At 43.4% G+C, this 26,585-nt stretch overlaps 2 protein-coding genes across 4 annotated transcripts in view; both read left to right on the forward strand.

Annotated features, from left to right (window-relative positions):
- CRAMP1 (cramped chromatin regulator homolog 1) overlaps positions 1–5,893 on the forward strand; it is a 49,089-nt gene extending 43,196 nt beyond the window's left edge. For all 3 annotated transcript variants that reach the window (XM_071444605.1, XM_071444603.1, XM_071444604.1), the window contains exon 21: positions 1,716–5,893. In XM_071444605.1, coding sequence (XP_071300706.1) covers positions 1,716–1,880 — 165 coding nt within the window. In that variant the 3' untranslated portion in view covers positions 1,881–5,893. The remainder of the gene's footprint in view (positions 1–1,715) is intronic.
- Positions 5,894–10,290: 4,397 nt separating this feature from the next.
- On the forward strand, positions 10,291–23,025 carry JPT2 (Jupiter microtubule associated homolog 2). The gene is made up of 5 exons (XM_071444627.1): positions 10,291–10,426; positions 16,845–16,993; positions 17,443–17,585; positions 19,870–19,915; positions 20,668–23,025. The coding sequence occupies exons 1-5, from the start codon at positions 10,383–10,385 to the stop codon at positions 20,850–20,852; spliced, it is 567 nt and encodes a 188-aa protein (XP_071300728.1). The 5' UTR covers positions 10,291–10,382; the 3' UTR covers positions 20,853–23,025.
- The last annotated feature ends 3,560 nt before the right edge of the window (positions 23,026–26,585 follow it).

Raw genomic sequence — 26,585 nt, forward strand, 5'->3', positions numbered from 1 at the left:
AAGGCTGTAACACACTCAAGGACAGAGCTCCCTTTCAGAGGGACAGACAGGAAGAATGAGCTGCAGGAACATTATGCAGCTTAGCAAGGAAAATGCAAAGTCCTGCCCTAGGACTAAGGAATAACCCCACGGCAGTATCAGCTGGGGATTGGCTGCCTGGGAAGCATCTCTGCTGTACCTCAGACGTGAGCTGAGCGTGATCCAGGGTGGATCCAAAGGTGTGGAACCAAAGGTGAATGATATCATGAGCTGTTTTTAACAGGACCAGGGCCAGGATATTGAACAAAATTATTATTAACCCGCTCTACTGTGTACAGCAGTGGTGTCTACCTGCTGTGAGATCATGCCTAGAATATTGTCACCAGTTTTGAGTACCCAATATATAGGAGAGAGAGATTAACTAGAGCAAACTCAGCTGAGGTTTACCAGGAGAATCAGGCGGTGAAGAAAGGGTGATGTCTAGGCTTGTTCAGTGTAGAAAAGGCTTCAGGATGGGAGGGGCCCTGCTGCCTGCCAATGCCTGCAGTAGGGTCATTAGGAAGATGTAGCAAGCCCTTTACAGAATGGTAATGGGAGGTGGGAGAAACAAGCAAAAGCTGAACTGAGAAAGGTTCTGCTTTATCTATAGAAAAACTTCACTTCGACGATAGGCAGGCAAGGAAACAAGTTTCCCAGAAATGTTATGCAGTGAATGTCTTCAGAACTTTCCAGGGCTCACATCAATAAAGCTCTGAGTGAGCTGGTCTATCCTTATAGGTGAACCTGCTTTGAGCAGGTGGTTGAATTAGAGACCTGTTCAGATCCCTTCCAGTCTCAGTTATCCCACAATTTAGTTATTAAACTCATTACAACATCACATAACTTGTAATTTCTTGGGGACTTTCCCTTATGGAAGGAATGTGTCATTTCTCTGCTCCCCTTTGGATTTGGATAAGGAGGTTCTGTACAGACCATGTGACCAGGAGCTGCAGCAAGCTCATGCTGATTTAGTGTGACATTGGCAGCATCAGACCTGAAACACAGATCCACTTCTCGCATAAATATGAAGATTCTGTTTGCTTGGTGGTAAGAAGTTGTCAAGGTGTGTTCTAATTAAAGAAATATATGATAATCTATTTGCATGGTTTTGAAGTGATATTGGAGCCCTCAGTGTACCAACTCCCTTTAGAAGAAAATGAGGTAAGCCTCCATGTTATGCACAGGTGAGCAGCTCTTGTGGTAGAGGTAATATCTTTAGATCATCTACTTGTGCACCTTAATGCTAAATTGGAGCAGGTAAGATTCATTGAGACTATAGGTGGTTAGGCTTTTTAGAAGCCTCCATTTAGTTGTGGATGAGAAGAGCTGTTCTCTAACTCAGGTCAAGTGAGATAAAGTGTCTCTTTCATACGAGGAGAGGCTGGGAAGGAAGCTGAGGGAGCCAGACACTTCTCAGAATGAGAGGCTGCAAGCAAAATTTGAAACACAATAAATTCCACCTGAAGACAAGAGATCTGTTTTGAGGTAATCAGGCATGGAAACCCAGAGAGTTTTGGAATGTCTGCGCATGGGGATAATTCAACACCTGCCAAGGTCCAGGGCAGCCTGTTCTAAGCTGACCCTGCTCAAGTGAGATGGTTGGATAAAATGCTCTCAGGATGTCCCTACCAACCTCAGTTATTCCATGAAATTGCCACTGACATCTAGCTCATCTCTTCTCTCCTTATCTCTTCCAGGTGGTGGATTCCCAGCTGGCTTGCATGATGAATGAGAACAGCATAGATTACATATCTCGGTTTAATGACCTTGCCCAGGAACTGTCAATACCTGAGCCAACTCGCAGGGAGATCCTTTTTGATGGAGGTGGTGGTGGTCCCCCGACTGGGGATCTGTCACAGTAAGGAAATGACCAGCAGGCTGGTGCAGACTGTTCAGCTAAGTTGGAGCTTGCAGAGCTGGAACTCGATGAGGGAGCAGCTGAGTCTGAGTTATCCCTGTCCTGTGTGCCTCTTTCTAACAGAGAAGCATTGGCTTCAAAGGTCTCAAGAAATACTTGCAAGTCCTGGAATGTGCAATATGCTGACAACAACAGAACATGGAATAACTTTACAGAAGATAGTGTGTCCCTGCATCAGCAATGTAAGATTGCAGGTTTGTGGGACAGTCCTGGACTTGTACTTTGGAATAGCCTAAGCAAGCAGCTCAAGTAGGGATGGGATTGCCATAAGCTCCTGTTTATGAATTTTTGTTTGCATAGTGATCAAAATGCCACGCCTTCTGATCCCCATGAAAGTTGTGGAGGATAAGGGTAGGTGTGGGTAGGGGAACCATTGTGTATCTTGACACGTCCTAGTTGGCAGCTTTCATACCATTCAGTCAAACTGAAGTTCTTGCACTCTGTTCAGGGCACTGCCACTCCTTGATGCTATGTTCTTACAGACCACTCTGTTCCTTTGGCTCTTTGACCATTCCAGTGGGGCTTGCACCTGCTTGCTTGTTTGGTAGGGAAGCTCTGATCTGCCCTCCTCTCATGCTGCTTGGATCCCCTACTTTTAAACCCCATCACATCACAATCATTATCACCACCCTGACTGCACTCATATTCTTAACCTTTGAGATTCTTCAGCATATTGCACAGTTCACCCTGTGAGTGGAAGAGTGCTTTATTGCTCTCCCTGAAGAACAGTTGTTTTTTAGGTCTGGAAACATGGCAAAAGAGCTTATGCTAGGAAAACTCTGTCATAATTAGTCTTGGCTTTTCTGGAAACATGTAAATATTGCCATCTTCACAAAAACTGAGGATTTACCTGGGAGAGGAAATAGGAAAGAATATGGTATTGTGTAGGAACAAATACTAGGTTAATGCTAAAGCAGTTGAGATCAGTTTTGCGTTATGAAGTGTAAAGTCCTAGCTTAATCCCTTAGTCCTTCCCTACTTCCTCTTTCTTCTGTGAACTCTGGGTGCTCTGTAGTACCTCACCATCATTCTTTATTACAGTCACTGCCAGGCATGAGTGGGTCTGGCACTCCCTCTTTGAAATCCCTGTGCATTTAATGTTGTGTTTTACTGTAGGAAAAACCCAGATACTGATTCCAGGGGGTTCAACAGGATAACAAGTTAATAGTTAATCCTCCCCTCCCCTCTCTCCTCTCCCTCTCCCTCTCCCTCTCCCTCTCCCTCTCCCTCTCCCTCTCCCTCTCCTCTCCTCTCTCCATATCCATGTTGTGCCCCTTTTCTAAGCACTTGTCTGCTTCTCCAGTTAGAGGATACTCCTTGGCTGGTGTGAGTAGATCTGAACTTTTCCACGGGGCTGCTCCTATATACACCTCAACTTTGTATTAATAATGAACAAACAAACCTTCTCCATCCCGTAGGCTGTTATCATGGGTTCATTTCCTAACTTGCACTATACTTGGTGGATGTAGTTCTGCCTGCCTTTAGCTACTCATAGGAGGCATTTCTTTGACTGGGAGTCTATTGTAACTTGCTCACAATGCACTGACTGCTGTTTGCCCAGTCCCTTCACTCTGCTTTAGGCAAATGATTTTTAGCTTCCACAGAGTTGGTCTTGTGTTTTATGTCATTAGGAGAAAATTGAACAAGTTTTCTGATGCACACAGAGCCTAGTTTGAGAATTCTGATCGAATTGTCAGAAAATCACATAAACCTGGAATAGGAAAAGTTGAAGGCTGTCATAGAAATGAATGATGGGCCCTGTTTTGTTCTGAGCATTCTCCCTTGGTATGGAGAAGACACCTGTTACTCTCAAGAGTTATGCCCACTAAAACTTTTCAGTTTTACTTATAATTTAGCTGTGTTATGGTTTGGACTTTCCCAGATTGTTCCTTCTTGGTTTTGGGTTCCTCCATTACTAATGCTGATTATTCTATATGATGTGTCTCCAGAAATCCTTCAGATTTGCAGGACAAAAGTAGAAGGCACCTACTATGGCTGTGGATTACAGAACGTGCAGGAGGAAATGTGTTAGATTCTAATCAAGTACTGTCTAAAAAGAAATCTGAACTCTCATTCTTAAACTTCTAAATACTGCAAAAGTAATGTGAGAGTCTCCAGTGTATTTGTAACTTGACACTGGGTTTGGCTCTGAAGTTGCCTAGAATAAAGACCAGTGTTGCAGTACCTGCTGCAGGAGTGGAGAGCAGAGCACTTCATCCTTATCCATGAAGGCTTTTTGCCTGCGATACAAGGAGCTGTCAGCTGCCTTGCCTCAGCATACCCAGGGGGAAGGACCCAACTGCAGAATGAAGGCAGAACAGGTGGCTATTTTTGATGACGCTGTGACATCAGAAAACTTCTAATACCCTGAACCTTTGCAAGTGGGCTTGAACCACCCTGTAATAACAGAGTATAAATTACAGAAATCAGTTCAACACTCACAAGGTTGGGTTGGAAGTGTTTGGCGTCAGCCCCTTAAAAGTTGGCATTATGAAGCAGAGTTTGATTTCAGAAATGTAATGCATTGCAAACTGCTTTTTAAGAATAAAGCCCTTTGAGGAAAAGGGAAGAACTTAAGAATAATTAAGATCATTGTGGTAATTCTGAATTGATGCAGTATCTGTTACCCTTGCTATATGAAAGGCCATTTAAACACATTTCTGATCAGACCAGCTCTAGATTTTAGGTGAATGTACTTTACAATAGTGGTCATCATCAGTTTGTGCCTGAGACTGCTAAGGAGGTGGTGTACACACACACACACACACACACACACACACACACGCGCGCGCGTACATGCATACACAGATGGCGGGGAACGTGGTAATACTCAAAATTTCTTCAATTTTAATTATTTCAGCTTCCCCAACAACAGTAACAAAATCTATATGAGGGAGAATGTCAGGCTAAGCAGACATCCAAGCAAGTAACACTGAATTGCACACAGTATCTTTTCTGAGGTAGAAGTGACTTCATTAGGTTAGTACCTTCCTGGAGCACTATGAGGTGTTGGAGAGGATTAAGGGACACTAACAGTCTCCACATCTAGGATTAACTGCTCTAGGCTTTTCCCTCTCAGTGACCATAAGGCAGTTCTGAGTAGCTGACAAGGTAAATGGCAGAAGATTGGGTGTCTCATCACCATGGGCTGAGTGCAGAGCAGTACCATAGCCCAAGGCTGGATCCACCCATGTGTGTGTGCACACATTGACAGAGATCTGTACAGGGTGTTGCATTCTGATCACTCATACAATCCATTTTATACTGCATCCCTAAATCTACTAAGCGTAGGAATAGTAATTGTTTTTCATATATCATTGTTAAGCCTTTTTTTGACACCCTCTGTATTTTTAAATTGAATTAAATGGCTTGATTCAAATCTAACTTATAAAGACATCTCATTTACTGACAGCAGATCCCAGAGTGGAAATTCAGTTGCATTTTGTTTTCTACGCTCAGACTTCAGATGCATTTATAAGGAAAGTACTGCACTTTTTTTTAACCTTTTCAAACCTTTCAGTCTGTTAATTTCACAGCAAGTTGTAAATGTTACCTAAGTGAAACCTTGGCAAGCACTACGGCAATAAGTTATCATTAATTATTGAACATGATAACTGCTTTAGAGCTTACGGTTCTGGCAGCAGAATGTAATGCTGTTTCTTTTAATAATAGTTAAGCCATATCATCTAAGGTTTCTGGCTTGTTTGAGATGTGAATTTGTTTTATAGATTATAAATATATAGTGTATGTATAAAGCAAAATGCCTGTCCTTACTGATTATTTTTTGTACCATACTGTAAATTATATTATTTATTCTTTACCAATTTTGGAAAAAGGTGTTTTGGTTATTTAATATAATATACAAAAGCTGTTAAACTTCTTCTGTTTAAATTTCCAATTCAACTTGTAAAGCTGTTTTTATTCTTGTGCATAAATACATACTAATACTTGGTCTAACTTGTGTCCAGTGTGTTCTTTGCTGTTCATGTCCTCCTAGGTTTTTTTCATTTAAGCTTTATTTACATGATCATGGCCTTGTGGGGGTGGGAGTTAAGATTTTTCCATAAGACCAAGTCATTCAGGGTGATTTAAGTGCAGTGAAATCAGTTGCCTAACTCCCATTGGCATCTCCCATCCCAGAATTTTGATGATTCTCACCATGATCAGAGAAAATTTTGGTAGGGTTGTTTTTGCTTTATAGCTTCCATTCTCAGTAGTGTCTGTTCACGGTGAGCTTCAGAAATGTGGCAAACCAGAGGGCTGGTTATCATGAATGGCCTGTCCTGGGCCATGGGCACCAGAAACAAGGGGGAGAAAGAGAGAAAAACAAGAAAACCACCAAAAAAATCCCAACCACCACCCCTACCAAGAAGGTACAATAAAAATGATAGTGTATACCTTTGGGGTATTGGTTTTTTTTTTTCCTATTCAGAGTTTCTGATAGGCAGAGACTTGGCTGTGGAGGTTGCATTCAGGCCATCATGTTTTATACAGCCACTACCAGAAACACCTTTTCACCCTAGGACACTCAAGAACAGGAAGCCCTGATAGGGTTGCATAGTCTATCTTCAGAACTTTCCAAGATAAAACTAACTAAAGCCCATAGAAAGGTGGGCTGACCCAGCATACCCTGCTTTGGGCAAGCTGGACTCAAGGCTTGAAGTTCCTGTGATCTAGGTCAGTAACTAACTCCTTTTTGTACACTTTTAGGATTTTGGTGTCTAGGACATACAAAAAGGCAGCTTTAATGTTGCACTGAGAAAGTACAAGTGTATAATTGATCAGAAATTAAGAATGTTCTAAAAAGCTCAACATAAGTTTTATTAGTATTATTTTGATACTTCCTTCCCATCTAAAAAGTGCATAGTTATCTCTCCCGCTTGTTTACTGAGAAAATTGGGCTATGACCACGTTTGAGCTCTTTCTGTGCAGCTTCACCCCTCCACTGACTGTGAGCTTTTGTCAGTATAAAAGACCTTTAAATCTTTTCCACCTTCTGTCAAAGCTGCTACTGAATCTTCTCTCACAATTTAGCTAATTTTGCCCTTAATGACCAAAATTTATGACTGTAAAAACAAAAGGAACAAGTCTGAAAAATTATTAGCAAAACAAGATACTGCAGTGATAGTACGTATGTTTCATGCTTTTTTGTTAGCTTTATTTGATTTGGTTTTTTCAGTCCTTCAAAACAAAAGCAGCACTATGCTGCTAAATGTATGCCTCTAAGTTTAATTCTTGACATATCACAGCTGTAGAGCTGTGAAATTAAACCTTCAGCTGAAAATGTTAGCTTGTAATGTCACAGTCAATGAAAAATGGTTAGAAAGGCCATGTAAATGCTGGCTCTGCAGGTGCAGCTATACCATCTCCTCCCAGTGCAGGTTGTCCAGACAGCCAATGGCTTTCATATGGCAGCCATCCCATGCTTCAGCCACAGAGCTGTGAGCAAACCGTGGACACGTGCCAGAGAGCAGGGTGGATCACAGCAGCCAGACTCTGCTCAACACTGTGCCGACAAACCCCTGTGCACACGGACAAGGCCTGATGAAGGCCCAACACACAACAATCAGAATTGATCATGTTGGAAGGGCCCACAGTGGCTCATCTGATCCCATTTCCCTGCTCAAGCAGGGTCATCCCAGAACACATGGCATAGGGCTGTGTCCAGATGGTTCTGGAATATCTCCAATGAGGGAGATTCCACACCCTCTCTGGGCACCCTGTTCTGTGCTCAGTCACTGCACAGTGAAGAAATTCTTCCTCATGTTTGTGTGGAACTTCCTGGGCATCAGTTGGTGCCTTTGCCTCTTGATTTACTAGCTGACACCAAAGAGAAGAGCCTGGTCCATCCTCTCAATACCCACCTTTTAGATATTCATGCCCATTAATAAGGTCTCCTCTCAGCCATCTCTTCTCAAGGTCCAACAGTCCAACTCCCTCAGCCTTTCCTCATTAGAGAGATTCTCCAGACCCTTGACCAACTTAATAGCACTCTGATAGAACTGCTCAAGGCACTCTATGTCTCACTTGTACTGTGGGGCCCAGATGTGTACACAATGCTCCAAATGTGGCTTCACCAGGGCTGAGTTGAGGGGCAGGATCATCTCCCTCAACCTGCTGGCAATACTCTTTCAAAGGCCTGGACAATATTGCCCTTTTTGGCCCCAAGGCACACAGCTGGTCAGGGACAGATAGCTGTGCACCAGGACACCCAGATCCTACTCTGCAGCACTGCTGTCCAGTGGGTTGGCTCCCAGCCTGTACTGGTGACCAGGGCTGTTCCTCTACAGGTGCAGGACCTGCATTTCCCCTTGCTGAATTTCAGAAGGTTCTTCTCTACCCACTTCCCTAAGCTGTTGAGGTCCCTCTGAAGGCCTGCAAAACCCTCTGAAATATTAGCCACTCCTTTGTATCAGCAGTGAACTTGCTGAGGACACATCTGCTCTTTCATCCAATCATTGATGAACAAGTTATACAACACTGATCCCAACAGAGAACCCTGGGGGACACCACTAGTGACAGGTCTCCAACCTTACTCTACTACTGATCACGAGCCTCTGGGATCTGCCACTCAGGCAGTTCTCAATCCATCCCACTGTCCACTCATCCAACCCACTTTTCTTGAGTTTGCCTATGAGGGTATTGTGAGCGAAAAGCAAGGTGGGCAAAGAAGAATTTTCCTTGCTTCCCTGAGTATGGATTGCCCTCCACTTGCTTCTCACTTCACAACTGGTACCTACTCTTTGCTTGGAGGATGGATAGAGGATCTCCTTTCTGTTGGATGCTCCTGTCTTAGGAAGGCTATGGTCTCACCAGTCTATGTCCCTTTCTGATTTACTAATACTTCTCAGTCTTCCTAGTTTGTCTTGTAACTCTGCTACCAGGCTGGGCAGGTCATCCACCTGGTCTTATCTGATGCTGAAATAGAGATTTTTGGAGTTCACTTGAATTAGCAATATGAATTAAGCATTTAAAGTTTAGCCTGTAGAACTATGTGTTGAATTTTAACATTGTTACTTAAGAAACCTCTGCCGTGGTACAAAGGGCATAGGAAAATGCAAATTTCTGAAGTTTCTTGCATAAAGGAAAATACCAGAGAAGACCAAGAGATACAAAAAGCCCACATAAAGGAACTCCTCTGTCTCCAAGCTAATCAAGGCCGACAGACTACTCAGATAAGCACCAAGGGACCAAAAGCGCATGCGCAGAGGAGAAAAGTACAAAAGTTCAGTCATGAGGAAGACCACAATCTTCAGCCTCACAGACCACCGGAGACGCCCGTGCGACCACTACAGCAAACAAAGCATGCCCAGAAGGGCGTGGATCTGATTACCATGCGAGGCGAGAACAGGCGGGGCCAGGGGTTGAATATGCATGGCAAAGTTGTGCAACGCATTGCATATGGAATACCTTTGTGAATAAAGATGTGGGACAGCCCGAGGCTCGGGGCACAAGTTCTCACGAGAGCTATCTAGCTTGTGCCGGGCGCTGACATACATACCCACTTCATAACTATATCTGGTTGTGGAGTTTATTTATTCCGCGTATCGCTTCAATGCAGCCGCCCATCACTGATACAATCCACTGACAGGCGCAAGCATTAGCTACAGCCTGAAGCCTGGTTAGCTATATGGGGGTTTTGCATGTTTTTTCGGGACTTCAGTCTGAGACACTGCATCTTTCTTTGTGAGTTTAAGGGACTCAATTCCCTGCTGAGCAGGCACCATATATTTGAGTTCTCTCAGCAACCGTGATGACTAGAAAACTGAGCAGACTGCCTGCGCCGCAGCGCCCTTCCCGATCCATGTCCTGTTCGCTTGCCCGGGTCGCCCGCGCTCCCTGGAGCGGCTTCAATCTCCCGCACTGAAACGCTGCCTCCGCGCCTGAGGGGCTGCTGAGGGCTGCCGGCGGGGCTCGGGGCTTGCCGCTCGGGTATCCTCGAACTCGGAAACACTGTGTAGGGCAGCAGGTTACGAAGTCCTTCCTGAGGTTATTCCATACGATAATCTTCCTTCTGTTTTCTGCATTGCATCGCTATTTCGAGGTGAAACGCCCACATAAAGTCTCGACTGTAAGGCCAAAGGAAGAACCAACCACCTCCCCGCTACTACAGCCCATACCCCTACCCCACCCCGTCGCATTAAATACCCTCCCGCTGCTCGCCCCGCCCTTCCTCCAGCTAATGGCTGTGCAGTTTCCTCTGACGGACGAGCAGAGCGACCAATGGGAGGCATCCAGGATAAGCGCCGACGCGGGTCGTTTTAAGCTTCCCTCCCTCTTGCGAGGCGGGCCGAACAGGCAGGATCTCGAGTGGGTTAGCTGGCTTCGATAGGCTGCTCATCATGGTGGGCAGCTAAATCGGCCAATAGCCGGGCAAGGCCGGGGGGCGGCCGGCCTCCCCGCGGCGCTGTTGGAGCGGGGCTGCGGAGCGAAGCTGAGTGCCACCATGTTCCACGGTGCTGAGGCCGAACCGGTCAAGCCTAGCTCCAGGTGGGGCGGTGGAGGACGCTCAGCAGGGCGGGGCGGGGGGAAGAGGTGTACGGCGTCGCGCAGGCCTTGGCGGGGCTTTGTTCGGGCGCGGGAGGTGCAGGCTCCAGCTGAGGGCCATAAGGGGGAGAGGGGATTGGGTCGGGGATGTAGTGTTCTGACCGAGGAGATCGGGCTCCCCCGAGGGACCTCTTGGCCGCGGCGGGAGGAAGCGGAGCCTCCTACCTCCCGTAGGAAGTTAGGGGGGATAGAAGCCAGCGCGCGGCTGGCGCCTTCGCCGTGCCTCAGTTTACTTGTTCCGAGGACTGGGCGGGGAGTGGCCGCATTGCGCTCCCGTTGGTGCTGCTTCGGGCGCGCGAGGAGAGCCCCAGGGCCGGGCGGATTACCCACGGTTGCCGCTCCCGGCCCGACCCCAGAGCTCCTGCAGGGACTCTGGCGCGGAGAGAAGGGCCCAGCGCTGGGGAGCACCTTCTCCCGCCGTGTTTCTACTCACGGGGAGCGAGGGGCCCCAGCTACTCTCTCTGCACAAACGCCTCCAGATGTCGGCTTGTTTTCGCCCTACGAAGTTGAAATATATTGCTTTGTTTGGAGGAGGGCAGTTACCCTGAATACTGCAGGGCGTGAGTACAGTGATTAATCCATGTGCAAGGCTGTCGCGTGGGGAAGGAGGAAGGGTTTCGAAATTGTCCGAGCACGCTGTAAGTTTTCCCGTATTCCAGTAGGTCCAAGCTGTAACATGGTTTTAGACTTTTGAGGATGCTCTGTCCTTGGTGTAGTCTCTGAGAAGTGTCTGTTTTCATAATAATTTTGAAACTACGTTTAACGCATAAACTGGGTTTCCAGGCAGACCATTGCAACGTGTTAGTTAACAGCGAGCCGAGGTGGCCTTACAGCTTCCTCCCTGTTGCCGTGTCGGGGTGTATTTGTGGTGCCTGGGAGCAGGCTGGAGCCACTACAGCTCTGTACCGGAGACTGTGGCAGCACCGCAGGAACTTCCTTTAGCGGGTTTGCAGCGTGGTCTCTGAGGCATTTACTATATCGACTCATGGCCTGTGCCATCAAGGGTAAAAGTACCTGGTTTAAAGACACGGCTTACTCATTCCCTGAACAAAACTTTGTTTAGCGAGATTGCAACTCCTTTTGCAGTTCTTGGTACGTAGAAGTTGCTCTCTTTAAATCTCAGCCTAATTCAAAATCCCAGCAGCAACTACCACCCGCTGTGAAAGTGGGGAAAAAAAGTCTTCCTAGTGTGAAAATCATGCCTAGAAAATTATAAACAAGTGTTTGCATTTTGAGAACTTCATAGTACAGGGGTATTACTGTTAGAAATAAATTATACTAAGAAGATTTTAAGTGAAAGCTTTCACTTAATTGTCCAGTGAAATGTGTTTCTAGTGATCCTTTAAGTATGTACAGTGATAGAGCAAGCAACTAGTTCGCTGAATCGAATTAACTGCCTAGTTTTATTTTTTTAAACTTCAACAATGACACTGTATTTTTAAGCAAGTTTTGCTTTTTCAAAATAAAGCATGGTATTACATGTCTAAGAGCGTCTAAAAGCAAAACAGGACAGAGTTGTATCATTCTGCTATTGTGCGCTATAAAGATGCAGTGTATTAATATACACTCGATTTGTCCTGTGTATGAGCAGTTTCACAACCACTGCAAAGAGCTGACAACGGTAAATTCAACCATCTTGGAAATGTAATGCTCATGTTCCTCTACTCCCATCGGGGCCACTGCAGCGCTCTTGGGGCTTTCAGATCAAGATCATGGTTGCATAAAACAGCTTGCAGTTTGTATGTGAGTGAGCTGTTTAATGAGCCGTGAGTCTCCATTGATCCCACAGCAGAAGCACCCCAGGACCTCTGGTCTTGTTTTAGAGCCTGCGGTTCCAAACCTCATCACCTGCTTTCTGCCAGTCTCTTATGTATACTCCAGCACTTATCTACTGTATTAGAACAGTCTAAAAACTGGTAAAACTTCAGTGTTTAACTTTCAGGCAGGATTAAAAACAATTATGTAGCAGGTGTCTTGAAGTAATGAATAAACCTTCTATAGGTTGGCTGAAAGGCTTAATGAGGAAAGGGCATTCAAATTCAAGTGTTTTAGAATGTAGGGGATATAAAAAAAAAGACCAGAAAAACTAATTAAAATTCTTCAAATCTGCCAGAAGAGAACAAAGCAATTAGTGGGGGCTTTTAAACTTGCAGAATAGGGCTCTTGATTTACCTGTTTTAGAGAAGTTCACCAACTTCTGGTCTGCTGGAGGGGAGGGAGAGAGAGGCAGATTTAGATTTTGTAGAAGACAAAGGGTTGTTTTTTCATGGTTTGAAAGAATACAGCAATACCTTCCCAAAGGAATAAAGACCCAACATACCTGGCTACAAGAAACAAAAATGTCTCTGTATAAACTGGCATAATACTGATATAAACTAAAATTACTATAAAGTATAAACTAAAGTTTTTAACATATTTTAACTGAAGTTTTTTAACATATAATTTAACATATGTTACTGTACATATGTTAAATTATATGTTAAATTTCTGTGTACTCTGTTGGAGCAGCTCATCTTGGCTAGCTGAGTTTAGCATGCTGTTTTCCTTTGGTAGGATTTACAGGTGAAATCTGATTTTCTTACTTGGTGTAGGGGACCTGCATGTCTCACTGCTCTAGAACTGAGTACGTGGTAGTACAGGGAGGCCAGCAGTGCTCTAGAGGCTACACAGAAAGAAAATAACTTTGTAGTCTCCCACGCGTTTGGTTGGAGGAAGCAAGTGCAAAGCCCTCTCCTCTTGTTGGCATCAGCTTACAGACTTTGTTGCTGTACTTCAAAGTTATTTTTGGTAATTCCTGTCAATAACTTAGTTATCTGACTTTGTATTAGTTCAAATTTTATTAACCTGGTGTCACTGAAAGTTTACGTAATGCTTGGAAGGAAGGTTCCCAGCATTACAAAGTTCTTGAAATTGAGATGGTAAATCCACTTTGTGTATGTAGAGTCAGGACATAATTTTTCGTGATGCTGGCAGAAAAGGTATTTGTGCTGATTTCTACCTTGTAAGTACCACCAGTGATGCCTCTGGTTAATTATTCAACAGTAGGGTTTTCATAGTGTGGCTACTAAGCTGAAAATAAAAGGACAGTATAAGATTAATCGGTGGATTTATTTTGATGAAGTTTCTTTAGTGAATTATCAAGACTTCTAATCTTAAAATGGGTTTTCTCTAGAATTTCTTTCTGCAATAGCTCTTAAAACCCATTACAAGAATGAGAAGTAATTTGATTCTTGTGACTGGCTATTTTTCTTTTAAAAATCTGAATGTAGTTATTTTATTATTCCCTCCTATGCTTGTAGGCATGTGTTAAGCAAACAGTGTGGTAAATTGAATGAATCTGGGCTGTAAGAGACTCCAGCTGTATAAACAGCTTTTTACTTCCTTACAGTCTCTTTGCAGGTATACTTAGTGTAGTTGGAATGCAAGAAAGACGAAATGCAGTTTAAAAATAGCTGAAAGAATAGGTAAAATAAAAAAATAATTTAAATTATGTGAGAGGAGTCCACTTTAACTGACTCCTTCCCAAACTACTTATTTGTAGAGTTCCCTATTCTTTGTCTCCCTGCTTTAAGTACTTAAACTGCCTCATGGTGAGGGATTGTGAATGTTTGAAATACATAATTTACCTATACAATGTCTGCTTTAATTGTGGGTTTAAGTCTTCTAAAATATGTGGAGAGCACAGAGGCTAGTTAGATCTGTAGTCTATTGGACACTAAATTGTAAATAAATAAGCTTTGTATGATCTAACCTGTGCTTTGGACAAGGAGTTGTCCTGTCTGCAGAAATTCTAGTTACTCCTTAAGCTAAAGGTGTTTATTAAATCCACAATCGTACTAAGAATTAAAATATTAAAATTGGCCAGCAAAGGCAGCCCCTCCGAGGCTAGTGCTGTGTATATAAACTGTTTCCAGACTAAAAGAAGAACTTTTTTCTCCTTCCTAAAAGGCCTAAAACTGCATTCTGCATCTTGAGATCTGAAATGCACACAAAGCCCATTTTCTGACAGAGCAGCCAAATATCTCTACTTTTGTGAAATTAAATCTTAAACTGGAGTAGATCTTGGCACCAAGAGGTACCTCATTTTATACTTGATGTTGCTCACCTGTGATGACGTTTTGCTGTCACAGGGCTAGGGAAAGGAGGGGTTGTAATAATTCACTTATATCTGAATTGTTCAAGTAGAGTGGGATCAAGATCTTGCAATTTATAACTGTTCTCTTGGTTTAAAAGCAAAGGTTACTTTAGGTTCTAGATCAAGGGTTAAGATTAGAAGTAGTATAATTGAGCTACTACCTTTGTTCAGCTGCTAACACTGTGGGTAATTGGTAGATGTAACTGTAAAAATTATTTTTGATACAGAATCCCAGAATCATTAAGGTTGGAAAAGCCCTCTGAGATCATGGAGTTCAACCTTTGATTGCTTGTCAAATAGACCAGAGCATTAAGTGCCACATTGAGTCATTTTGTGAGCACCTCCAGGGATGGTGACTCTACCACTGCCCAGGGTAGCCCATTCCAATGTTCAACATCTCTTCCTGTGAAGAAATTCCTCCTGATGTCCAGTATCCCCTCTCCTGGCACAACTTGAGGCTGTTTCCTCTTGTCCTGTTCCTTACTCCCTGGCATTAGAGCCCAAACCCCCCATGGCTGCAGTCTCCCATCAGGGAGTTGTGCAGAGCCAGAATGTTCCCCTTGAGCTCCTTTTCTCCAAGCTGAGCCCCCCCAGCTCCCTCAGTTGCTCCTCATCAGATTCCTCATCCAGAGCTGTCCCCAGCTCCATTTTCTTTTATGGGTATGCTCCAGCCATTCAGTCTTTATTGTCATCATGGCCCCAAAACTGCCCCCACGGTTTGAGGTGCCTCACCAGTGCCCAGCAGAGGTTACTGTCCTGATCCTGGTACAGGCCAGGATGTCATTGGCCTTCTTGCCCACCTGGGCACACCCAGCTCATGTTCAGCCATTGTCCACCAGCACTCCCAGGCCTTTTTTTTTTTGCTGAACTTCTTTCAGCCATATTTAGGTATTAATCTCTGTTAATTTTCCAATTGATTTTCACTGATTCTATTCCCAGATAGTAATTTGGTTCCTTTTTTGGAGAGGGACCTGTAGTCTGTTGAACAAGACTTAGGCATTAACTATGGAATTACTACTGAAGGACAAGCATGACTTTTGGTAAGTTTTCAAGAAGTCAGATGATTTCTGCTGTAAGCTCCAATTTTTCTGTGGATCCATTTGATATCCTCTGGTGCAAAGCTTTAGTTTTAATGGATTTGCAGCTTAACTGCTAAATAGTTGACTTTTTGGTATTCTGTCTCTCCATTCTAAACTACAGCAGCTGTTATGATAACTGATGGTTGAAACTAGCAAATTTTTTAGTAGTTATGAAATGTCTGCCTTTATTTAAAAGTCAGTGGGTATGAATTGTATCACAGATTCAAAGTTGGTATATGCATAATAACCTCTCATTTGGAGTTATTATAAAGCAGAGCAATAGGGCTCAGGAGCTCAGTCCCTGGGTAGGGACCGGGTGCCCGAGGCTAGCTCGCTCATGCCAACGCCACGGGGCTACCATCTAGCAAGCATGGTGATTATCAGCTCTATAGTGATTGCAAGCTCTCAGGATTTCAGCTCTGCTTGCTAGGTAGTGGTGCCCTGGGCTTGAGGCTGCAGCAGACGGAGAGAGAGGAGAAGGAGAAGGCGCAGGCTGTTCCACGGAGATGGCTTTATTTGGGGAGGTCCGTGAAGGGTCTCTGCTCTTCTTCTTTCTCCCCTAATGGGGTACAGTATGCTTCTTTTATAGGGTTGGAAAGGATCCAAGCTTGACCAATGGGTAAGGGGTTAACATGACATTGCCTTATAGGGTTACAGAGATAGGTTAAGGGCGGAGGACAGGGAAACAGGAATTTTCTTTTGCTGTTTCAGCATTCCTATTGTTCATATTCTCCATGGTGCTTTTCCTAAATCTATGGGGTTTACTACATATGCAGTTTAGCACAAAGTCTGATTCTCTAATGGTTATTTTTAAAATCCTCACCATCATAATCTCTGTTATTTCTGGAACACCACACATAGTGTAGCCATTTGTGTAGGTGGCAGTGTTAGGATCATTCCACATAATCATAGATACCTTAATGATCAAGTTGACTGACCAGGAGGTTGCCATTATTTGTGCTGAACTTAAGAATATTAAAACAGCTCTTGAAAAGTAGGTACTTCATGGATATAGTAGAATTACCTAAAGTAAATTAAAATCAGGATAGTTACAGACAAGGAGAGAATGGGCAGGGGATGTCAAATATGTTGAATACTATAAATTTTAAATGAACTTTCATATCTTGTTTCTTATTCTGTGATATAGGGTATTGAAACCCCCAGGGGGAGATTCTAGTAATCTCTTCAGGAGTACAGAAGAAGTGTCTTCTTCAAGCAGGCCACACCGGATGGCATCCAATATCTTTGGAGCATCAGAAAAACCTCAGAACATTCCAAAAAGAACAAACCCTCCAGGTAAAAGCTGCCCCCTCTTTCTGTGTGACTGGCCTCTGAATTGCAGCATAGAATGGTTTTGTGCTCCTAAACTGGAGCACTGGGATCTGTCTTTTTGTGTTGCATTCTTACATACTGAGTAGGTTTGAACAACAAATCTCTTCAAACTTCTGGATATATTAATATTTCAGTGATTTGCATGTTCACAGACTTTTTAGCACATTATTCAAGTCTTAATTCTTTCCAAATTGAGGTTCTAAGAAATGATAAAAGGAAACCTTTTAGTATTGTAGAGTTGTCAGCAGTTAGCTCAATTTGAGACCTGCCGGTGAATTTGTAACAAAGGATTTCAACTAGGCAAATACGACTAAGTCCCTAAGCAGCAGAAGTCCTTCAATTTTATTTTTTTTTTATGTTATATTATGTGATAAAATTAATCTAGAAAAAAAGTCCTAACAACTGCCTTGCAGGAGGAAAAGAAAGTGGCATTTTTGAGGACTCTAGTTCTGCTCAGCCTCGTCCACGCTTGAATCCACCTGGTGGGAAGACAAGCGATATCTTTGGGTCTCCTGTCTCTCCTAGCATTGTGCGAGCACACCCGAACAAACCCAAGGTATTTGTACTTCTGTTGCTCAGATCAAGAAGCAAAGAGCTCCAGGGTCCTGTCGTGCTCTGTCATATGCCTGTGCTCTCCCTAAGAACAGAACTGAATGTGCATGGAGTGACTTTGAGTTAGACAGTTATTCCCAAAGTCTTTTTGATAGCTTGTTATTTTGGGTGTATCAGATCTCTGCAGTTTGTTGTGAAAGTATTAATTAGACTATGGATGTGCATTCAAAAAAAAAAAAAGGAAAGAAAAAAGCCTTTGATCTTTCTTGTAATTGAGGTACAGCTGGAGCTCTTGACAGAGCCAAGAGGCATTTAAACTGGATAGGGAGGAAATATTTCTCCTTATTCTGCATTTTAGCAGATGTGATCTTGATGCAGACTTGGGAAGTTGGTGAGCTACAGTCATAATCCTTTGTGAAGCCTGGCTATGCACTTCAGCTCTCTTAAATACATGTATCTACAGTCATGTATTTAAGAAGCCCCTTAGAAGCCCTTCAGCAGATTAGGCTTACAGTGATCAACAGTGAAAAACTGAACTTCAAGATCAGTGGTGTTAGGCCCAGCGGGTACTTGATTTGTACAAGATAGACAAAAGTGTCTCTTATTATAGTGTTAGAGTTGTTACACATAGATTATACAGTTGAGTTTTGATCTTTAAGCTGGGATGTGTAATAGTTACTTGTAGTTATGACCACATCTGTGTTTGGAAAAAGCAGGATACGTTACCAGTTACTGTATTTAAGTGCCCTATATGCAGATTTACAACCTGCTGCCCCTACTCTAAGTAAGTGCTAATAAGTGAGTAGCTGTTAGGGTGATAATGTTTTTGGCACATCAAATAACATGGAAATTTAACATTCTATGAAACTGCTGTGGTTTAGGAATGGTATTCCCCAGTTTAGTGTTCCCACTGAAAACACTCCAAAACATGCACCACTCATGCTCCCCTCCCCCTTCCCCCTCTCCCCTGGGGTTAAATTGGAGGTAGAAGGTAAAATCAGGGGTTGCTATATGAACAATTTAATGGAAATAGCAATGAGATAAGAAAAGAACAGTAACAGCAACAAAATTAATAATGGAGTGTACAGGAAGGATGAGCAGTTCACATGCGAGGGCTCACCACATGAAACACAGCACTACCCCAGCTGTTCAGCCACTACTGCCCACCCCACACCCTGCACGTGATGTGGTCTAGAATAAGCTTCAGGTCCCTGCCATGCCCTCACTGGCTACTGCAAAAATTAACCCTGTACTGACTGGAACCAGGACAGAAATTGTCATTGTGCTGAAAACACAATGTGTCTAGGTTTTCCTGGAAGCTTAGGAAAAAAGGATCAGCCCAATTTACCTTTCTTGCCTTTGTTTTTTTTTCCCCTTAAATTTAAGGTGTTGGTAGAGTGCTTTCTTTTTTTGCATATTCGGAATAGTATCTGGGGCCATATGAAAAGATGAGGAGGAAAAATAAGATTGGGAGCTAGGTTTTGACAGGAGTTGTGCTGTTGGTATAGGAGAGGGCTTTGCTTTGCTGCTCTGTACCCATTTATTGGGATGGTTGCACTTTCTTTTTAGCTACTTTTTTAGAAATGTAACTTTAATTCCCATTAATTCCTGACTAAATGGAAGACACCATTGTGGAATTTCTTATATCATTAATTAGAGCATTGGAATTGTGGGAGATACTGACCTGGAAAGAAGACATGCGAGTTGAGTTTCATGTGTGGGAAAACACACTTTTCTGAAGTGTGGCTGTGTATTTTCAACAGTCAGTTCAGATTGTTGGGGAAATGGTCTTAAAATGTTTTGATTATTACCTGACTGTTGGGATACTCGGTGAAGACAGGAATTGCTGCGTACAAATAGGGTCTTCAAGGGCTGTTTGTATTATAGTTGTGTGTACCAACTTCTCCTGTGTGATAGCAGGTACTTGACAAGAAGGGTAATTCCTGATCTTAAAATCAATGAATCCTTAAGGTTGGGGAAGGCCTCTAAAATTGTCTGGCAGTTAACCCACCACTGCTGTGCTTACATTTTGATGATTTAATGTAGCCTCTTCATCCATGTTTCACTGAATTGTCTGAGATGTGCATTTTGCCATAACATAGAAGACTTGTTCCCCTGCTTTTGGGGTTCTGTAGAAGTGGAAGGGATGAAGGGCTGCACACAGCTTGCTTTTCTTTGATCAGTGATCTATAAACTTAAAAATGAAGCAAAATTTCCAGAAGGATTTTGTGGCAGACTTGCTGTTTGAGAACAATAATACACTAAGATAGTTTTTGATTTCTTTGCAGGATCACATTGTCTTAAAAGAAGAGGAAATACCAAAGAAGCTAGAAGGTCAGCAAGAGAAATTCTTTTCTTTGTTCTCTTTGGGAAGATAAACTATGAGGAAGTTTCTTGTCCTTCTGCTTAAACATTAGCCTAGTCTCATGTTTTTAGGATAATATGACTGAAAAGTTTAGTCAGAAATGTAGTCGCTTGTCTCAGGGAAATGGTACTCTTCCTCTTATTGAGGAAAGCTCAGGCTTCAGTTGTGATACTTTGTGTCTCTGTGTTTAGACTTTGCTTGATACTGTGTGTGTATATACAAATATGTATGGAATCTGTATATGGCAAAACATCAGATTACCACTTCCTCTCTTGCCATCTTCTTCAAATGGCTAATATTGGCTTTCTGTTGTTGTAAATAATAAACAGCTGACTGACAAAATTTATTATTGCTCAACTAACTGTTAAAGAATGATGGGATCCCTGCTTTCAAGCTCAGTATGAAAGGATTGATTGGAACATTGTATCTCTTAATTGCCTGCAACTCCCAAAATAATTCTGAAGGTGTATTGCTCAGTCTTTATATCCTTAGAAAGGATATGAAATATTAGAAAGATTGCTGAAAGAAGAGAGGAATTATTGTGAAAAGTGAAATTCTTTTCTTTCATGTTTCCTTCAGGAAAAATGAACAGGTAATGAGAAATCTTGGTGTGCTATGGATGGGAGATGTGGGGAAAAAATGCAGCGACAGAGGATGAGGCACTTTGTGCACTACAGAATAGTGACTGATCTGATGATCTATTATGTTTTCTTTAATGTAGCTACAGAAAATATCAAAACACACCCGGAAGACGGAGGCGAGAAAAAAGCTCTGGGCAAAGAGGAGCGATGCAAGGAGCCAGAACCAAAGATGGACAATCACGAACCCCGACTAGGACCAAGGCCACGCTCACACAACAAAGTCCTCAATCCACCAGGGGGGAAATCCAGTATTGCGTTCTATTAGGGTCATCATGTCACTGTCACTAATGGAGAAACTCTTGTCTGTGGCAGTGAGGTCAGTTAATATACTATTGCTTGTGAATAGATTCTTAGGCAGATGAATGAGGGTTATGTTAGAGTACGTAGGAAGGATAATCTGGTGATTTAGGAGGAAAGGCTGGGGAGGGAATGGGTGCCTTGTGGAAGATGTGAGTACTGGCCTGCCTGGGTGGATGGCAGAGCCAGACATTAGTGTAACTTCATGAAAAATTAGTGCTACTTAGTGGTGAGTTCCTCAGACTCTTAGGTAAGAACATAACTAGCTAGCTTGTGGCTCAGGATGCTCTTGTAGAATCAGGCTTCCATACAGTCAACACATCAAACATTGTGAATGGGAAGGGGCCTGAAGGTCATACTTGAAGATTCTGGAGTACAGCAGGTAGGCTGGACTTTCCCCTAGGCAATGGGATGCAGCTTCCAGCGTGAGCTGACTTGCAGTCATGTGACTATAAATGTGTTCCGCTGGAACAAGTAGTGCTGACATGGTTAAGAGTGTCTTCAGTCATTGCTTCTTTTTCTCCTTTCTTGCTTGCAGCACATGATTGCTGATACAAGGACAAAATATGTTGAAAGTTTCTTTTGTACTCATAAACAATCGTATATTTGTAAAGATTGTGGTCTTCCCCTGCCTAGGTATTCAGGTCTTTTGGATGCTTTTAGTAATTTGCTGATTACTGTAACCAGTTCTTCACTTGTGGCAGTCCAACTTGCTGTTTCATGTAGGTGCTTCTAGTTGAGTGCTTGTATGTTTTCTGGTGAAAATGTGGATGCAAACAACTAGCTTTATGGTACTCTTTGAACAGAGGCATCTTGGAAGTTTACCATGGAGTGTATGCTGAGGTGTCAGCCGCGTCTCTCTGACCCAGCCTTTGTAGAAAGGGCTTTCACAGGTTTTCACTTGGCTCCCTGTGGAAACCAGGACAGTTCTCCTGTCTCCACCACAGTGAATTTCCTGTTGGTTTTGCCTGTGCTGAGTCTGTTAGTGAATTCTTCTGTCTTGCATCAGCCTTATCTTTGCCTTTGACTGCCTCAGATTTTTGTTGGGAAAACTGTGAGTTCTCCCCTAGAGTTGTAGTTGATTTTGCTGTAGATTACCTTAGTTGGAAAATCAAAGCCAGCACAAACAGAAGGTTTGTATTACTAAAATCTGTCATAAATCATGTTTGGAAGATGTGCATGTTTTGCACAGATGTTTTTGGGGGAGGATTTGTTCACTGAATGGATTTTATTATCATATCCAGAGCTTTGATATATGAATGTTAACGCTAGGTGCTCTCTGTTAAATACATTGAATACTGACCTTTTAAATCTGACATATCAAAACAGGCGTTGTTCGGGTACACCAAAGAACAAGTGGCCTTATTGCGTATATCCACTGCTGTTCTAGCCCACATTCCCTGAGAACTGCTGCCATTGAGATGGGATGCTGGGCCAGGTGCTAAACCTTTCTGTGATTGTAATGCTTCCTAGGCTGCTCAGCTCCCTTGTGTCAGCAGCTGTGGGTGACTGCTTTAAGATTTAGCTGCCATTTCAAATAGTGAAACATATGGGGCAGTGCTAGGATAGAAACAGCCATGGAAAGTAGGGATTCAAATGCCTTTTGTACCTTTCAGATTGGTTTGGAGCTGCCTGTTAATTTTCCCCTAGGAAAACAAGGCAGTAGTTCAAACTACAGCCCTGGAATGAACTTACGTTACTTCCAAATATATATTTCTTAGCCCCTCCTCCTGAGTCTGTGCTCTCCAGCCTCTGTCTGAGTCTCAGACACATTAGCCATTTCAGTTCCTTGTTCCAGTGCTTGACAGGAAGCTGTCATATAGAAAAGTCAACCAGAGGCTACTTCCTACATTGCAAACTCTGGTGTAGCTGATGCTATCTGCAATGCCAAGCATTTGCCATCTTTTATTTAGTACCTAATGTGCATGGGCTTCAGTGCCTGTCCTTTAAAGAGCAAATTTTAACTAGGCCTTATATTAGTTAAACTGTGTTAAATTTCTTGTATTTCTTTCTTTGAAATGGAAACAATGTTTTCAGTTCTTCATGTAAGATTGATCTGAGTATTTCTCTGGGACAGAAGGGGATTGGAAATCAAATGACAGAACGTGCAGTTACCAATAAACAAGTATTTTGTTACTTTATTGTGTGCTATAGATGCCTACTTTTATAAATTGATCAGTACTGTATTTCACCATAGGTGCACTGGTGAATTTTATGGTGCGAAATGGGAAAAATTGCACATTTTCAGGCCTTTTGTACATGGGACTGTGCTCAGGAGCTGTGACATCCTGCCCAAGGCTGCCCATGAGACAGACACCTCTTATCCCCTGGGAGGGGGTAGTACAGTAGCAAGAGCTCAGCTTAATGCCTTTTTGTGGGCAACATTCCATGATGTTGTGTTCCATGCTGGGATTCTGTTATGTTCTTCAGCAATATTGTAAATAGAATAAATATTCAAATATTTTAAATAGTTAAGGCTATTTGTAGAAAAACATAGTAATTCCCCTTGAGCGAGGGATATTCTTTATGTGGAGAAGTCATACTCTCACTTGTGTGTTTCTCGTGAGTGCATAAAACACCCTTCATGTGCCAGACTGCCTTGGCTGACAGAGGAGGGAACTCCAGCTACTGATACTGTAATTCTGGGTGAGCTGGACACAGTGGCCTCTCAGCCAGGATGTTGTGTCTGTGGCATTCATTCCTGAACTTCCAGGCTGTGATGCTCTCACAGCCTCTCGGCCAGCCCTCACTCCTACAGTGACTTCTGTGTTTGGCCATTCACAGTTCAGAACTCTCCATCTGAAGTATGTACAATTTGGGTGGGTATTGGTATCTTTACCAATATTGCTGAATGGGGCATGCCTTAGCTTGTCTGGCCCTTGCTGCTGAACCAAATAGCAACAACTGTGGTGTTTCAATCCAGAGACACTTTTGGCTAGCTGGGTGTTACGCCTGGGCGCGTGGAGACAAGTCCAGGCATGCCGGGGCTCTGGTGGCTGTGGGATGGAGCTTCCTCCCATAAGAGGGTCCACTCTTTAGGTTTACCTCTGATGGAGAAGCTTTAAGGTGATGGTGAAGGAAAGGAGTCGGTTCTGATGGAGGGTTTCAATCCAGAGCATTTTTTCTGGCCCACAGGCCTCTGAATGCAGCAACAGCTCCAACAACCCAGAGTGTGTGGTTGCCTGCCCTTTTACCTGGGGGAGAGGGGGAGGGAAGGGGTAGGAAGCCCACCAACCAGGTAAGTGTGAGGAGGTCTTAGGGGACAAAGGACCCCTGGATGGGCCAATGCCCCCCCCCCCCCCCCCCCCAGGGGTAAAGAGCATCCTTTGAATCTGCCAATCACTCGAGGCCCTTCTGGAATTCTGGGATTGAGAGACAGTGCTTGGCAGGGGTCAGGAAGGGGAAAGGAAGGATGATTGACACACCTGGGAGGGAATCTTCAGGGGAGGGACCCGGGTTTCTGAGGTAAACCCTGAAATCACACGGCAACAGGTGCGATCTGCATAGCGTGGGAATGTGGCAATGTCCTCGATAGATAGCACATTAGCAATGAAGTACTGTTTTTCCTTTGAGCTGCAGCCAATAGTAGACTGCAGTATAGCTCCAGTTTGCAGCTGTATATGTTACCTCATGGCTTTCCCTAAAACTGCTGGTTTGTAACTAAACACTTGGGACAGAATGTTATCGGAGTTGCTGCTTCAGTCTGGGAAGCAAAAGTATGGTGTCCATAGTGAGCTTAGCCTAGGAAGTGGTTAAAGGATGACTTGCATGCTTTCATGAGTTGTGTGTGGTTCTAGGCATATGTGTTGCTTAGTCCCTAAATATGTCACCGTGTCTGTCCTGTACAAGACCTCAGGGCTCTAGTGAACTGCCCAGCTGCAGTGTGTCATCACTCCTGATCCCCACGTGTGCCAGTTAACCCAGATCATGCATGTTTTTCCCTGTGAAGACTTCTGACTACTGTACAAAACCTTTTAAGCAAGCATGGTCTGATACTGTCCCTCTGTTGCATCACATCCTGCATTGCACTCTCAATGAGGAAGATTAATGTACTCTCTGTTGGTGTTTTAAGCAGCATTACTGTGAGTTTTTTGAATTATTTATACAGGCTAATCAGACGTGGAATATCCAAAGTTCGTTCTTGGGGCTTGTCTAGTGAGAGAAGATACATAAAGTAGTGATGTGTGGAGACAGTTATTTAAGCACTAAATGAGTAACTGCTGTAGTTTGTTCCCTGGAAGGCTGTCAGAGTTGCTTATGTACAATATGATCACAGTGGTGTATGGATGTCCAAGTGTCTTGGCTATCTGGGTGACTTTGTGGTGGAGCTGGCCACCCAGTGATTTGTCCAAGCCCCTGATGTGTGTCCTGTTGAATTTCAGCTTGAAGCTCTGCTGAAACCATGTATCACTTCCCTGTGGAAAGGGTGATGGATCAAATGTCATTGAGGCTGGAATTTTCCATTGCTTCTTAAGGAGCAAAGAGAGGTCACAGCATCTTGACCGGGAGGAGATTTGGTCACATGTAAGCTGTTTCTGTCATTACTGCTTATCAGCTGTGCAAGAAGTGGACTGGGTAACAATTCATTGCTGGCCAAAAACTGATGCCTAGAAGCCTCCCAGCAGGCTAAGCTGGCTGCCTAGGCTATGCCCAGTCACCACTCCTCCCTTTAAAAGTAGTTGGTGAGCAGGAATAGGCAGATTTAAATTATTGGGCTAAATTAGTAGTCCTGATTATTTTTGTAGTTTCATCTTGCTTCTGAGAATTAAGACAGTCTCATCTTGAAATGGTTTTCCCTTTCTTTCAAGTTCCTTGTATTGCTAGCAGGACAACCTCTTCTTCCTCAAGCAGATCAAAATACTCTCCATAGCCAGCAAGAATGCAGGAATTTGCTTTACTTATCAGCCTCTCTAGGTCCAGCTGCCTTCTGATTCTTACCCACTGCTTTCCTCCTCCGCCCTACATATACGGATATTTGAAATAGTATCTGTGCTGCCTTTGGCTTCTCTGTGACCCCTCCTCTGCTGCTGCTTGGGTGTGTGCTATGTGCCACTTAAGCCAAAACCACAGATCACTCTGTGTCCAGGTGTATCCGAAGAACAGGGGCCTGTTGAAGTAACGGGAACTTATCATTATGCCAGGTTCTTCATGAATATCATAAAGATGATGGCTTTTTCTCCACTCTCTTGTCCCACAGACTTACATAAATGTGTGCGCTACTGTGTCAATGTGCTCTACTGTGTCTACATCCTGGCTGCTGGGAGCATGCACTTGGGCATGAAGGGCAGCACACGTCCAAGTGTCAACTACCTGAACTAATGTCCACTTTCAGGCTTCAGTCTATATTTTATGAGTCTCAATCCACTGTGTCTTTGGCAAGAAGAATGTTCTGCCAGAGAATATGTGCAGCTTAAATGTTAAGGCCCAGTTTGTCTAAGGCTCGGGACAGTGTAAGGGGGTTTCAGTTACCCATAATTATGATCAGTGCAACACTACAAATGTTAAACAAAAAAACCCCTGATTGTTTCCTTCCATTTCTTGCAGCATGTTGACATCTGTGCATGCCACCCGTTCATTTCCATGACAAGCTCAATCAAAGTATGAGAGCCTTGCAATTGCCTTTTTGAAAGCTTAGAGCTGAGCTCTGGTATCCCAGCTGCAGGTATCCAGAAAAAATGGGGAAGACAAGCAAAGTGATGGT

The sequence above is a fragment of the Agelaius tricolor genome, unplaced genomic scaffold (assembly GCF_023055355.1).
Source record: "Agelaius tricolor isolate 1412-34295 unplaced genomic scaffold, bAgeTri1.0.p SCAF_19, whole genome shotgun sequence".
NCBI classification, from domain to species: domain Eukaryota; kingdom Metazoa; phylum Chordata; class Aves; order Passeriformes; family Icteridae; genus Agelaius; species Agelaius tricolor.